At 45.7% G+C, this 13,626-nt stretch overlaps 1 protein-coding gene across 1 annotated transcript; it reads left to right on the top strand.

Moving 5' to 3' along the window:
- The first annotated feature begins 673 nt into the window (after positions 1–673).
- On the top strand, positions 674–13,413 carry LOC147905493 (GPI-anchored protein LLG1-like). Its single transcript, XM_087380212.1, has 3 exons — positions 674–1,083; positions 1,592–1,675; positions 12,774–13,413. The coding sequence occupies exons 1-3, from the start codon at positions 1,002–1,004 to the stop codon at positions 13,160–13,162; spliced, it is 555 nt and encodes a 184-aa protein (XP_087236338.1). The 5' UTR covers positions 674–1,001; the 3' UTR covers positions 13,163–13,413.
- The last annotated feature ends 213 nt before the right edge of the window (positions 13,414–13,626 follow it).

Here is a 13,626-nt window from a genome sequence, read left to right as displayed (position 1 = left end):
CAGATTGAATTTGTGCGTATTAATTAATTTGTTTTTTTAAGGGGGGGGCACTCGCATTGTTTGATTAATGTAAGCTGCAAGGGTGATCGAAGGTGGTGCGTCAATTAACGTAAGCTGTGAGAGCCTCAGATTAGTAATTGGATGGTTGGATTGCCAGTAAATAAGAACCGAGTTGTTAGAAATTAAATTTGTTGATTTGATTATGGAAACAAGCTTGTTCAGAGTCCCCCCCCCCTTTCCCTGTCATAAATAGTGATGTGGAGTGATGGATCTGCAGTCGGACGAAGGAAATCCCAGTTGTCCAATCGTCCAAGCTTATCTCTCAGAAGGTTGCATCCAGCAACCTGGAGATCAACATTAGCCACCAAGGTGGTTGTTCGTTGTAGAAGAAGGCCCGCACATGGCTATTTTTCAGAGAGGAGGGTCGGAAGGCTCAAATGCTGCCAATGCAATTGGTCACAATTAGCCTCCTGGGGATCGGTAGAAAGGCCGGTGGTGAAAAACTCTGGCGGTCTCCTGGAATTGAAATCAAATCCAAGAAATTAGATCTTGCGCTTGACGGCATTCTGTGTTACAATAGAAATGGGTCGAATTCATAGATCCTTGAAACCGGAAATTTCCACCCGAGGACTCATTCCTTCCACGAAGGACATGTCATCTCAATATAGGGGTGCCAGCTAGCATTGTGGCGCGCATAAGGAATTTTCCTTCAAAATATGAGCTGGACAAAGTTGCCCCCTTACAAGCTGCTTCTTCCAGATCGACGCAGCCCACGCATCATTAGCTTGAAGAAGCGCATTGGGATAATTCTATCATCGACTACATCGCCCCACCCATCTCTCTAATTGCTCTTTCGACAGAAGTTGCGCTTCTTTGACTCCAGTGACGGAGCATTACCGAACCTTTCTTCGCGCGGACATGATTGACTCGATCGGGACTTAGCTGCACTCTCTGCACTCGTTGTCTCAGCTTGTCTGTAGCACACGGAGGTGCGATCACAGATGGCATCTTGCGCTTCGCTTTCTCTGATTATCCTGGGCCTTTTGCCTTGTAGTGCTTTTGCGGCTTCGGATTATATTTCCCGTGAGTCCTCTTTCTCCTCATTCGCTTTCTGTGTCTGTGTGTGTGTGAGAGAGAGAGAGAGAGAGAGAGCTTCCACGGAAACAACATGGCCATGGCCAGTACAACACACAGCTCCAGCACGTCGTGTGTGCTCACTTCCTTTTTAGTGAAAAACTAGGCTTCATTGCGTATGACTATCCTGTGCGTGTTGACAACTTTTTTGATCCGAGAATAGGCTTTGCATACTGGTCCGCTCTCCCTAATAGGTGATTTTGTGAAAAGCAACCCACCCAAGCCTAGTAAGAGAATACCGAAGGCTCTCTTTCAAACAGGGAGCGAAGTGGAAACTCTCCAAGTGTTTTCAAGTATTTTTAAAGGTTTTCATATTGCAGGTTTTTTCAATTTGAAATTAGTCTTATTTATTTCTAATTCCCTAAATATATTAGCTGTCAAAGATGCATATTAAAAAATTATGAAATGACATTTCTTCCGCTTGTTGACCTGATCTTTTATCTTAAATGTAATGCAGGAGATACCATTGCGTTAAATGGCCAAAGTGAAGGCAATAAGCTGCTGCATGCACAGAATCGGCGTCTTCTCCAAGTTGAAACTCGTAAGTCAGCTTCAAAGCTCTCATGGGTTGTAAACCCTTTAAACAAAAGGCTCTCGTTGGTACATGAAATTCAAATAGTTGTGTATCGGTGCCTGAAGTATTAGCTTAGCTCAAATTCTTTTTACTTATCTTTTTTTTCCGAATGGTTCAAATCTCCAATTTGTCACATTTGTTTCGTACTCTCGCTTCTAGAAAATTCATCTCATCGGTACCTACATTGTAAAAAAAGTAGGGATACTCCTTATGCATGCGAACTACACCTCCTTTTGCATGCTAAAGCTATAATGAGGAATGCCATACCATAGAGTCCATACTCTTAGAAATCGACCAACAAAGGGTACGCCCAGCAGAAGACTAATAGAATAGCCCAAGAGCTCTCACAGTGTGTGTGGGGAGTGGAATCACAAACTTCTTTAAACTTATGTGCATCAAATAGATGTGCAGACTCATCAATAGACGATGAACCAGCCAGATATAGAATCTACCAAAAGAATGTATATTTCAGTCCAAAGCTATGGACAATACAAAAGAGAGATAGATCCAAAGTCCCACCAGAGTGTCGTCCTTTGATCTTACCACCACGTACTTTTAGTATCTTCCGGATATTGCTAGACTTGAGCCCGCATGCTCCACCTCGAGCGTATGTAGACTCTGTGTCCAGATCTCAGCTCCTTGCAGCCCTGATAGACAGCCTAAGGTACAGCCTTGTGAACTCAGTCTGCAACACACCTCTGGCTCACCTTCACCTCCAGTGTTGAGGCCCAAGGGAGAGGCTTGCTGACTGCTGGATGCCAAAATGAGGCCTGGGGCCTCTCCATTTATAGGGCCCAAGGCCCCTTCAAACTGACTGACCAGCCAGCCCTAAATGGGCTGACTGGCCTGGTTGGTTGCAGCCCTAACAGACCGACCAGATGGTCGGCTGCCTTCCAGCCCTTAATAAGGGGCAATGCCAAGCCCTTTGCAGCCCTTCTGCTGCCCCTCCCTATCCTCCATGCAGGCGCCTCCAAGACCTGCTGGTTCCTCCTTTTGCTAGGCCATGCCCATGCATCCAAGGACCTGCACCAGTCCCGTACAGCCACGTGTACTCATCTGTACAAGAGGTGTCGCTGTTCCCTACTGTTCCAGCAGGGATCCTTCACCTCAGCGCTTTTGCTGCAGTCTTGCCTGGTAGCTTGGTCTTTGTGCTGTCCATGTGGCAACCCCTTTTCTTCTCTCTTGGCTGTGAGGTGCTGCCCATGTGTCAGCCCCCTCCCTCTCCTTTTCTTGTCTGGACTCTGATCCCTGCCCTCATGGAAGCCATGATGCTGCTCATGTGGCCATCTCTAAGATACTAGGTTTACCCCCCCTGCTCTCCTCATATGGGGAGGTGACCTTTCTAACACCCCCTCTCACCGACACATATAGGCCCAATGCCAACACGTCGATGACGATGCTCCAGTAACTCCTTGATCGTGGTCCTCTGGAACATTTCGATGTCAAAATCTTTTCCTGGCTTTTCATCTAGTGGCTCCTCCTCCACTAGGTCTGCTTCTGCTTCTGCACACCATCCTGGTACACAGGTCCATCTCTGGTAGCACGTCTTGGCACGACCACCTTCAGTCACGTTCCCGCCTTCGAACTCGAGCAACCTATACACCACGATATTCCAATTGTCCCCCTCATGATGAGTGAACAACCTGGAGTCTTCCAGGCACCATGCTCTGAGGGTCTGTTTCAACCCGTCTTGCCTTTGGTTAGGTCTGCAACAAAAGAACCATCTCGAGACTTGAAATCCCAAGAATATTTCCAAATAACCTGGACCACGAACTCTCACAGAGCTCTCAAGCAAGTACTCTTCTGGGTTCAGTACACCTTGTTCGTTGCATTCTAGCAATCTGTGTCCGAGATTTGGAGAAGTACCCACATTTTCCCTTCTACCTTCAAAGAAGGCCCATTCCTTTCAATCTCGCATTACTTGAGACATATGAAGAGCATATTCTCTCCATAGCATGCTATAAAGGCTTAAATTAAGAACATCAAGTACATACCAGACCATTGTATTGTTTGTGTGCTTGCTCTAAAAGCGAACCATGCATATCATCTAGGCACATACCAATAACCTGTGCAATCCTGTAGTGCCCCCTTCTGAAATACAGCAACCATGTGAACATGAAACCCTACGGCACTCCATGGAATATCAAACTCGTGTTGGTATCAATAGCCATGCATCTGGAAGATTCCAAGCACTCCATGCTGTCCGTCACCTTCACAAAGGTTTTTGACTTCTCGTTGACCTACATCTCAATGTCAGGCATCTTAACTGTGGCTTTTAGGTCGGCATATCTGACCTTAGTAACACATGGAGTGTCACCAAGAATTGTTCTTCAATTACCACATTAGCTTCGGCTTTTGTGTCACCCTCTGAATCTGATTCGGACACCTTCTTGTTTTTCTGATCCACCTTATGCCTACGGCAGACTCTATGCTTCCTCACATCTAGATGACCGACACGTCAGTAGAAGCGTGGGCCATTCTGAAGGATTTGTACGAGATAGATAACACATCCCGGATCTTGCTTCTTCAGCATTAGCTCTACAACTTGGATATGGATGAGGGAGATTCATTACATGACCACTTGACGAAGGTCAAGGTGGTGAGGGATCAACTAGCATCGGATGGTCAAAAGATGGGCTCCTGCCATTTGGCCTTGATAGTACTAAGGAGGCTACCTCAGAGTTTCAGAAGCTTTGTTATGACTGTGACAGCAAGACAGAGGACCAAACCTCTGACTTTTGAGGAGTCCGGTCCATTACTGCTCCAAGAAGAAGCTAGGGAGAAGCTCTACAACAACAACAAAGATGACAAGGCGTTGATGGCAAAGGATTACACTAGTAAGGGGAAGGGCAAACCTAACGATGGCAAGTCCAAGATGGATGACTCTGATGACGAGGACACTTCCAAGAAAAGGAAGCAACAGAAGAAGTGCTTCTATTGTGACACACCAGGCCATTTTGCGAAGGATTGCAAAATCACCTTCCAGATAGGGTAATCCATCCCATTCAGATTCCTAGACTCTCCAAAGTTAGGGATGGTGAAAGAACGAAATTTGGGGGAGGAGGAAGGGAGAGAAGGGGTTGAAGAGGCTTCTGAAATTGACATCTCTGCTGCTAAACCACACATCAAAATCGAACAAACTCAACCTTCTATAGAACAAAATTCTGTACGCACCTGAGTGAACTTGAGTCACCCTCCTTCTCGCAAGGGGACTGTCCTCCAGTCATGGAAGTCGATTCCCAAGAGGTTTTGAATCAGGGTCGTCCTTCAGCAAGGTCCCTGCCTTCAGGCTCCCACACTTGTGAGCCTCTACTTGGGCTCTAATACCATGTTAGAAATCGACCAACAGAGGGTACGCCTAGTGGAATACTGATAGAATAGCCTAGGAGCTCACACAGTGTGTGTGGCGAGTGGAATCACAAATCAAATGGATGTGCAGACTCATCAATAGACAATGAACCAGCCAGATATAGAAGCTACCAAAAGAATATATATTTCCGTCCAAAGCTATGGATACAATACAAAAGAGAGAGAGATCCAAAGTCCCACCAGGGCGTGGTCCTTTGATCGTACCACCACGTACTTTTACTATCTGCCAGATATCGCTAGACTTTGAGTCTGCGTGCTCCACCTCGAGCGTATGTAGACTCTGTCCAGATCTCAGCTCCTTGCAGCCCTGATAGACAGCCTAAGGTACAGCCCTGCGATCTCAGCCTACAGCACACCTTTGGCTCACCTTCACCTCCAGTGTTGAGGCCCAAGGGAGAGGCTTGCTGGCTGCTCCTGTCTTCTCACTCTTGCTGACTGCTGGATGCCAAAATGAGGCTCTCCTTTTATAGGGCCCAAGGCCCCTTCAAACTGACCGACGAGCCAGCCCTAAATGGGCTGACTGACCTGGTTGGTTGCAGCCCTAACCATCCGACCAGATGGTTGGCTGGTTGGCTGCCTTCCAGCCCTTAATAAGGGCCAATGCCAAGCCCTTTGCAGCCCTTCTGCTGCCCCTCCATATCCTCGATGCAGGCGCCTCCAAGATCTGCTGGTTCCACCTTCTGCGAGGCCATGCCCATGCATCCAAGGATCTGCATCAGTCCTGTACAGCCACGTGTACTCATAGGTGCTGCTGTTCCCTGCTGTTCCTGCAGGGATCCTCCACCTCAGCGCTTTTGCTGCAGTCCTCCATGGTAGCTTGGTCTTTGTGCTGTCATGTTGACAGTCTGTTTGCTGTCCATGTGGCAGCCCCTTTTCTTCTCTCTTGGCTGTGAGGTGCTGCCCATGTGGCAGCCCCCTCCCTCTCTCTTATCTTGTCTGATCCCTGCCCTCATGGCAGCCATGATGCTGCTCATGTGGCCATCTCTGAGACACCAGGTTCACCCCCCCCATGCTCTCCTCATATGGGGGCTTACAGAGGGGGTGGTGACCTTTCCAACACATATTATGTGGAAAAGTTCATAGCTTTGATCTAGTTAAAGTAAAAGTGAGCATTGCAATGCATAGTCTGAGATTATGTTTCCGATTAACTAAAAATTCAAAGTCTTTTGCCATGTAAATTGAAATGAAATAACTGAAAACTCAAAGAATCACACATCATCCACAAAGTAATATGGCTTAGGGGATGTATTGTGGAATCTAGATCTAGAAAAGGACAATCTCTAGAAAGGCCCCAACCTCATGCCATATATAGATATAGATACAAATTTACTGCAGTAGTATGCAATATCTATACATGCGTCAAAACTATAGTATAGGAATCCCAAAAGCCAATGCCCACTACCACAAATCTAGCCCAATTGTCGATTTTGGGGTGAAGAAGATCTTCAATGTTTTGAGGCCGATTCCCGAAGATCAGCTTCCTTTGCATAACCCACACATGAAAGGTGCGGGTGCTAGTTAAGATCACAATGTCCATGTATAGAATCAAGAAGTCACCTCAATGGAGATTTCTTATACATGAGAGGCAACTTCCTAGTACTGGCATCAGTTGAGGTTGAGGGAATGTTATCACTATTTTAATGGTATTGATCCAAGATGTCAATGAATTTGTTCTACATATTTCTAGGCTTGAAGACTCTGGCACCTTTGCTTCCCATTCTGAATTTCAACAGCAGGCCCACGTCAAAGCGATGGCTAACACAGGAGAGCGCAATATCAACACTTGTGCAAGTCTCGAGGACAACTACAAGTAACAGGTAGACGACCAGCAGGACGAAGACAAGCAAACAGGAAGAAGACCTCTTTGTTGAAGCTGAACAAAAGTTTCCATCGATGCTTGTCGCTGGCTCACGCAATCCCTACTCGAGATCCATGCCTAAAAGCCTATACGATTGTATCCTAGTCAACGCACGTGCAAATTTGGCGACAGATCGCTCGGGAACATTAACGTGTGTGTGTAAACAGGATACACCTGTAAAGGTTAGCACCATCAGCCTCATCTGCTGCCCATCTCGTCGCGCACGTCGTTCATGCCGTCCGTCGCGCTGTCGTGGATTCCCTGACGTTGCGGCCCAGTTCGCCTCGCCACCCACCGCCTATCCTGTGATACCCGTCGTTGTGTAGAATTCTCGTCGCCAATCCACGTCGTGCACTCTACCCGTCGTCGCCCCACCCACGCCGTCGTCGTGCCGCCTCTTGTTCCGCTCACACCCGTCAGCCGTCCTTTTTTCCCCCACCTTAGACTAATCAAGACCTTAGTCTAATGTCCTGACTGGGGTAGACCGGTAGGTTAGGTTTGGCTTAGTCAATTAGGTTTATTTAGTTGGGGTTGGTTAGGTAGTGGGGTTAAGATTACTAGGGTTAGTCCAAGTGGTGGTCAGGTTAGGTTCAACTAACTCAGCGTCCTAAGTGTCTTAGCAATCCTAGGAGTCTTAGTTGAATTAGGACCCCCCCCCCCCCAAAAAAAAAAAAAAGGGGGGGGGTTGCAAAGAGAGCCCTTTTTTGCAACCTCTTTTCAAGTCCTTCCACAGCCCTGTTGGGGCTCATTCGGGCTCCATTTCAAAGCCTCTTCATCGCCCTTTCTTTCGAGCCTCTCCATCACATTTCAAGCTGTGAGATAGGTATTTATTGACAGCAATCCAGCACACCTGCATGCATTTGACAGAGTGCAACAGCAGCAAAGGTTTATTACACACCATGGGACAGTCAAGTGCCTACAGAGCGAGCATGGGGCAACATGCCTCTTGCGCAGCGTAAGTAGGGCTTTGAGCAGCTTGCAAAAGGCTTAGGGCAGCTTCAACGTGAGGATGATTCACAGCCGAATGAAATCCTTTTGATTACCATTCACAATATGTTGTACCCCATTACATTGGATGTGTTTCATCAAGTATTTTCGCCTTTTGGGCTTATTGAGAAGATTATTATGCATCAAGTTTCAGGTGGACTCCAAGCTGAAATGCATTTTGCCTCACGGGCTTGTGCATTGCAAGCACGAAACCCCTTGCATGGTCATGGTGGTTGTACCTTACATATTCAGCTGTTAGATTTGACAGTCGCTGTTAGATTTGACAGTGATGTCCTATGCTAAATGTATACAAATGCCATAGAGCAAACCAATTGTTGGAGCTATGATGCGGAGGGGAGTGATGCCAAAGGCTATGCAAGCCTATAACAGTAGACACCCAACATCTAGGGAGAATGTAGTCAGGCCAATGCTTGTAATGCAGTCCAGCCATGTTATGCCACTCCCTTGCATGCAGCCAAGCCATGCTTTAGAGCCATGAATGATGCCTTTGGATGCAGGACAAAACTATGGTTGTTGTCAAGTGATTCCAACTGCAAATACTAAAGGAGGTTGTGGGGAGAAGTGTTATATTGCAATGCACACACTTGATGGCTGCCCGAAGCAAATGGAGGCCAAACGGGATCTAGCATTTTGTTGTTTCATCCAATGCCCCGTCCTTGGTCTACCAAAATAGGTTCAAACAATGTGTTTGATTATTTTGTTGTCTGGGGGTTGGACTTTGGTGTATCCAGTGACAAGGAAAGTTTATGGGACCATGCCTACACGACTCCTAGCAGGCCTGATTTGTCTCTCTAAGGTTATTTGGCTGTTCAGAGGCTAGATGACCAGGTTTCAGTCATTGTGCAATACAAAAGACTGTACATGCTAGCATCCAAGTATTGGAGCCCTATGTTGTGTCGTATGTGAGAACTCTAGATCTAGGGGATGCTGAGGGATTAGAGAAACTCATGGAGTTGTTCGAGTCCAAACACGACAGCTATAATGAAGACAATTTTCAGTTCTTCACACTTGGTAAGGACATATTTACTAGAGATGCAATGTAATGACAACTCATTGAAGCTAAGATGTTGGGTATATGGAAAAGCAAGCAATGCTTCCCATGTGGATGAAAGTGGACTGCAAAACACAATGCATCGTGCAGAGCAAAACCCATGGGGACAGCCAAAACTCATGTGATCATGAATGATGATCTTGCCAGGATGGATTACTAGCCACATGGCCCTGGAGGTGCCACAACACCCAAGGCAAAGGAATACATCACATTTCCTTTTGACCCCGGTGGCATGCATGATAAATTATGTCCTTTTTACAGCAGGGGGCCTTGGTGCCTAACCATCACCTGCAATTTTGAGGAGGGATGGATGTAATGAAGGCCAAGATTGGGCCAAGTTAGTGAGGGTTAGGCTAATTCCTCTAGGGGGGATGTTCAGGCCTAGAGAGGGCAAAAAGGAGAGTGTGTGGAGGGAGACTATATAAGTCCACCTCCCCACCCTTTGTACTCACCTTTTGATGTGACATCTATTCTTATCTACTCCCTCCTCCTTCCTCCTACTGGCTGCCTACTCTCTCTCCCAATCTCTCTCTATTTCTCTCTTCCCCTCACCCTTCCTCTCTCTCTTTCTCTCCCTCTACCCCTTCCTCTCTCTCACTCCTACGAATTCTACCCCTTTCTCTAATTTGCCCCTTCCCCTTTCATTGCACTCTTCAGCTTCCGACACTGCATCTGCATATGCCCCTTTTGTTTGCAAATGAAGCAATGGACTTCCTAGGACTTGAGGCTTGATTTTCTATAGCTCTAGGAGGTCGGAAGTCTCTCTTTTGCTTACAGGTTTTCTGGTCGGAATTTGTGATAGGTTGTGTTTTCTGTGAAGAACTCGCCCTTGCCATAGTATCATCATAGTTCTTGGCATATCTAATCGCATCCTTGAGGGCTTTTCTTTTTTTGTTCTTCACTTGTAGTTTGTGTTTGCAAATCGATTTCACATAGGGTAGCAGGATTCATATAAGAGGCTTTGGACTTAAGGAAACCTCTTTATGTAGGTATGGAATGGTGTCTTTTCCATGTTCAAGTTTGTGAACTTAGTGATGAGGAAAAACTCATCTTCGGGTTGAAGGAACTCCTCTCTAAACACTTGTTCTAAGTCAGCCCAAGTTTTTGGTTCTTCTTCAATACCCTTCTACCAAGCTAGCGCATTCCGTTCAAACATCTCTTGCACCATTTGTAATTTCAAAGCATCGGAAAAGGGATGGAAGGAAAAGTGTACCTGCCACCGGTTCAACCATGCATCTATGCATTTGGGAGTAAGCACCTCCTCATCTGCGAAGGTTGGGTGTGAAGGACGACACCACGGGTATCCTCCCACTGGTTCCCGCTACCAAGCCCATAACTATGGCTTGTACCAATGCAATCGTCTGTGTTTGGGCTGCAACCAAGTCCTTTTCGTCCTTTTCCTGAGTTTTGAAGTAGTCCTTCAGTTTTACATGTTACTCCTTTGTCACGAGGTTTTCTGCTCCAAAATCCAGGTCATCGCCCTCCTCTCCTTGAGGCTTCTCAAGTGGAGGCATGCTTGTCTGTTGGGTCTTCAAGCATGTGGCTCCCTTCTGCCATTGTAGGAGAGTAGGAGAGGATGTGAGGGAGAAGGATTCAGCAAAGAGGTCCGACTCTATGCTGTAGCTCTGAGAAAGGTGGCAGCAACAATTCACTATTCAATAGGCACCCAAACATTAGTCCGATCTGCAAAGATTCTCTTGCCAAAGGTTTGCTGGGCTTCCAGGATCTGATTCATGGATTCGAAATCTCTTCTTGATGATGGAGAGGGGCAGCACTTAATTTCACAGATCACTTGCTTGTGGCTGTACCAAAAAATTCACATGTTTTTATGGTGCACATGGCTGAGTCTGCCCTTCACCTCTGGAGTGCCGACAGAAACTCAGTACGAAGACTTTGTATAACTGGATGCTCAAGTATGTGTATTTGTATATGTGAGAGCATATGCTTATAGTATGGTCTACACTCACTGTTGGGCGCTGATGACGTCAGTGGGGATGTCATAGTAGCTAGTCCCTGCTATGCGTGATGGAGTTTATGATTTTCAACCTTATGAGTGACTATCATGAGATTGAAACTGCACTACGTCATGTTTTTAGAGAATGAGTTTGGGCATGTTCCAGTTCATCTAGATATATACGTCTTTGTAGTAAACAAATCTCACCTGACGTTAGCAAATGGTTTGATGCTGAATCAAGATATGTCAAGGTTCATTAACAACAAAGGAGGGAAGGTCAAGGACAGGTGGAAGATTTGGCAGAAACGACACAAGAAATCATAAAGTCATCTGCCTACAACTGTGTTCCTGGAGCTTCTGTCCTCAACTTTAGGTTTATTCTTGGGAGAGAGTGATGGTGGTGTGGAACGAGCTGCCATGACGGAAGGTCATCGTTCGTCCCAATAGAGAACGAAAAGACTTGGCTGGAAAGGAAAGAGGGAAGAAAGGGGATGTAGCAGGGGCTATGGAGTGGAGCTGTGGGCTTGGCAAGCCCCAACATCAGAGCCCCAGTGCATGGCTGCTGACTGACTCCAAAGGCCAGGACAGCCAAAAAGGGTGTCAAATCAGGGCAGTAGCTGCTTTCACAGCCTTGTAGCATGTGACAGAAAAGAAGCAACAGTGGCAGGCTTCAACAAGTGGAGGTGTTTTCAGCCTTTTAAGCACAAAACTTTCCAGATGAGTCAAGATATGAAAGTGTCTAGATGTTGCATCTTAGTGCTTGAATGGGCCATAATTAGCTGAGGTAGCACCCGAGTAGAAAGGCTTTCCATTGGACGGCATCATTCCTCAATGAATGGTAGCACCCGAGTAGAAAGGCTTTCCATTGGACGATTCATTTCTCAATGAATGGTGGGTTGTGCTAGGATTTTTCAAGTGTTTACAGCAGACTTCGGCTAAAATTGACTTGAGTCCAGCAACATAGAATACATGTCAAGCTTCCTCTTCAAGATGTCAGAATGTCTTTGCAGCTATATGTATCCTTTGCTGGCAAAAGCATGAACCTTTTCTTAGGCAAATCTTAAAAAGGGAGGGGAAGAGGGTAAAGGCAAGGTGGAGCTGACAGTGAAGATTTATGCGAGAACCTCTGGCTGTGCTGTGGAAGCTGTCAAGAGCTTTGAAATAAAAGAGTCAATCTTGTTTATTGGAGAACTAAATGCTTAGACCTTGGGTTTGTTTATCCTATTCTTGTGTCGTAGTCTGAGGTTGTAAATGTGTGCGTACTTAAAAACTGGGGCAGAAGGCTTCAACAATGAATAATCATAACGTTGATAATCTGTAGTTCATATTTTGCCAACACCACCTGTTGAAAGGAGTTTTGGGCAGGTTGTTGGCTACTTGTAGAGTTGAGCTTTTCCTGTCTTGCAAGCCTAGGCTCTTAGTGCCTATGCCTCTAGATTGAGAGTTCTGGATGCATGAGCTGTAGACCCGCATTATAGTGACCATGTCACCATTGTGATCACCGATTTGCCATTTTGGGATCATTCGGGCATAGCTTTTAAGCATACTCGGCATTTTCTTTTTGAGATCAGTTCCTGTTGCAGTTGATTTGAAATTTGCATACTAGACATATTTTTTGCTCTGCAGATCTGTCTTTGCTCTGCAATTTTCCGTTATGTTCCTCTGTGAGTTAGTTTGTGAGATGGCTGTAACCGTAAACATGTGATTAAAAAAAAAAAAAACTCCTTTGTGAGTTGCACTTGAGAACCTTAACCTTAGTTCTCTCTTTTGGGATGTTCTTTCATAATAAACTAATACATTGGATGTTTTTATCTTTTGTCTACAGCTTGTAGTGTGAACTTCCAGGTGCAGAACTACACAATAATAACAAGTGAATGCAAGGGACCCTTATATCCAGCGAATGCATGCTGTGCAGCATTTGTGAAATTTGCTTGCCCATTTGCTGCCGAAGTAAATGACAACACCACTGACTGTGCAAGCAACATGTTCAATTACATCAATGTTTATGGTCGATATCCTGCAGGGCTTTTTGCGAATGAGTGTCGTGGAAATTCCCTTGGTTTACCTTGCCCACCAGCACCATCAGGATCACCTTTACAGAGTTCACAGGCTGTGCGTCGAGAATCAGGCAGTGAAATTCTTTGGTGGGTTTTTCTGATCAGCACCATTTTTATGGTCTACAATGTTATACAGGATGGAAGTTCTTGTTTCTGAGAGAATTTAGGCATTGGCGTGGAATTGCATCTTGTATTTTGGAAACTTAAGAGTGGTGAAGTGCCATCCTATTATTCAGTGTGTAGCAAGGGATACACCACACCTTCTCTGTTTTATTCTGGTATAAGAATCCTGGGTTTTTAATCCATCTTAAGCAGTCCTGTATTTGTCTTGCTGGGTTTGCTGGCTTGTTACAGCTTTCCCATGGCAACATTCTTGACCTGAATGAGGAAGTTTTGTGGAATTTTAAATGGAAAATATATTTATGATTGGTCTCTCTTTCATACTTGAATGGATGTTTAAGCTGGGTGAAATTGAATGTATGTCTTTGTAGACAAGAGCGAGCTCAAATCAGATTCAGTAGGTGTCCTAGAATTTTGATCCTGAACCATGAGGTATGCGTGTCTACAAATAGTCACCAGAAATGTCTCGAAATGTAGAAACGGGAAATGTTTCAAAACGCT

This window comes from Dipteris shenzhenensis, chromosome 1 (genome assembly GCF_047967505.1).
Source record: "Dipteris shenzhenensis isolate YYH24624 ecotype China chromosome 1, Dip_SZ_1.0, whole genome shotgun sequence".
Classification (NCBI taxonomy): domain Eukaryota; kingdom Viridiplantae; phylum Streptophyta; class Polypodiopsida; order Gleicheniales; family Dipteridaceae; genus Dipteris; species Dipteris shenzhenensis.
This window is presented reverse-complemented; position numbering and strand designations above follow the sequence as displayed.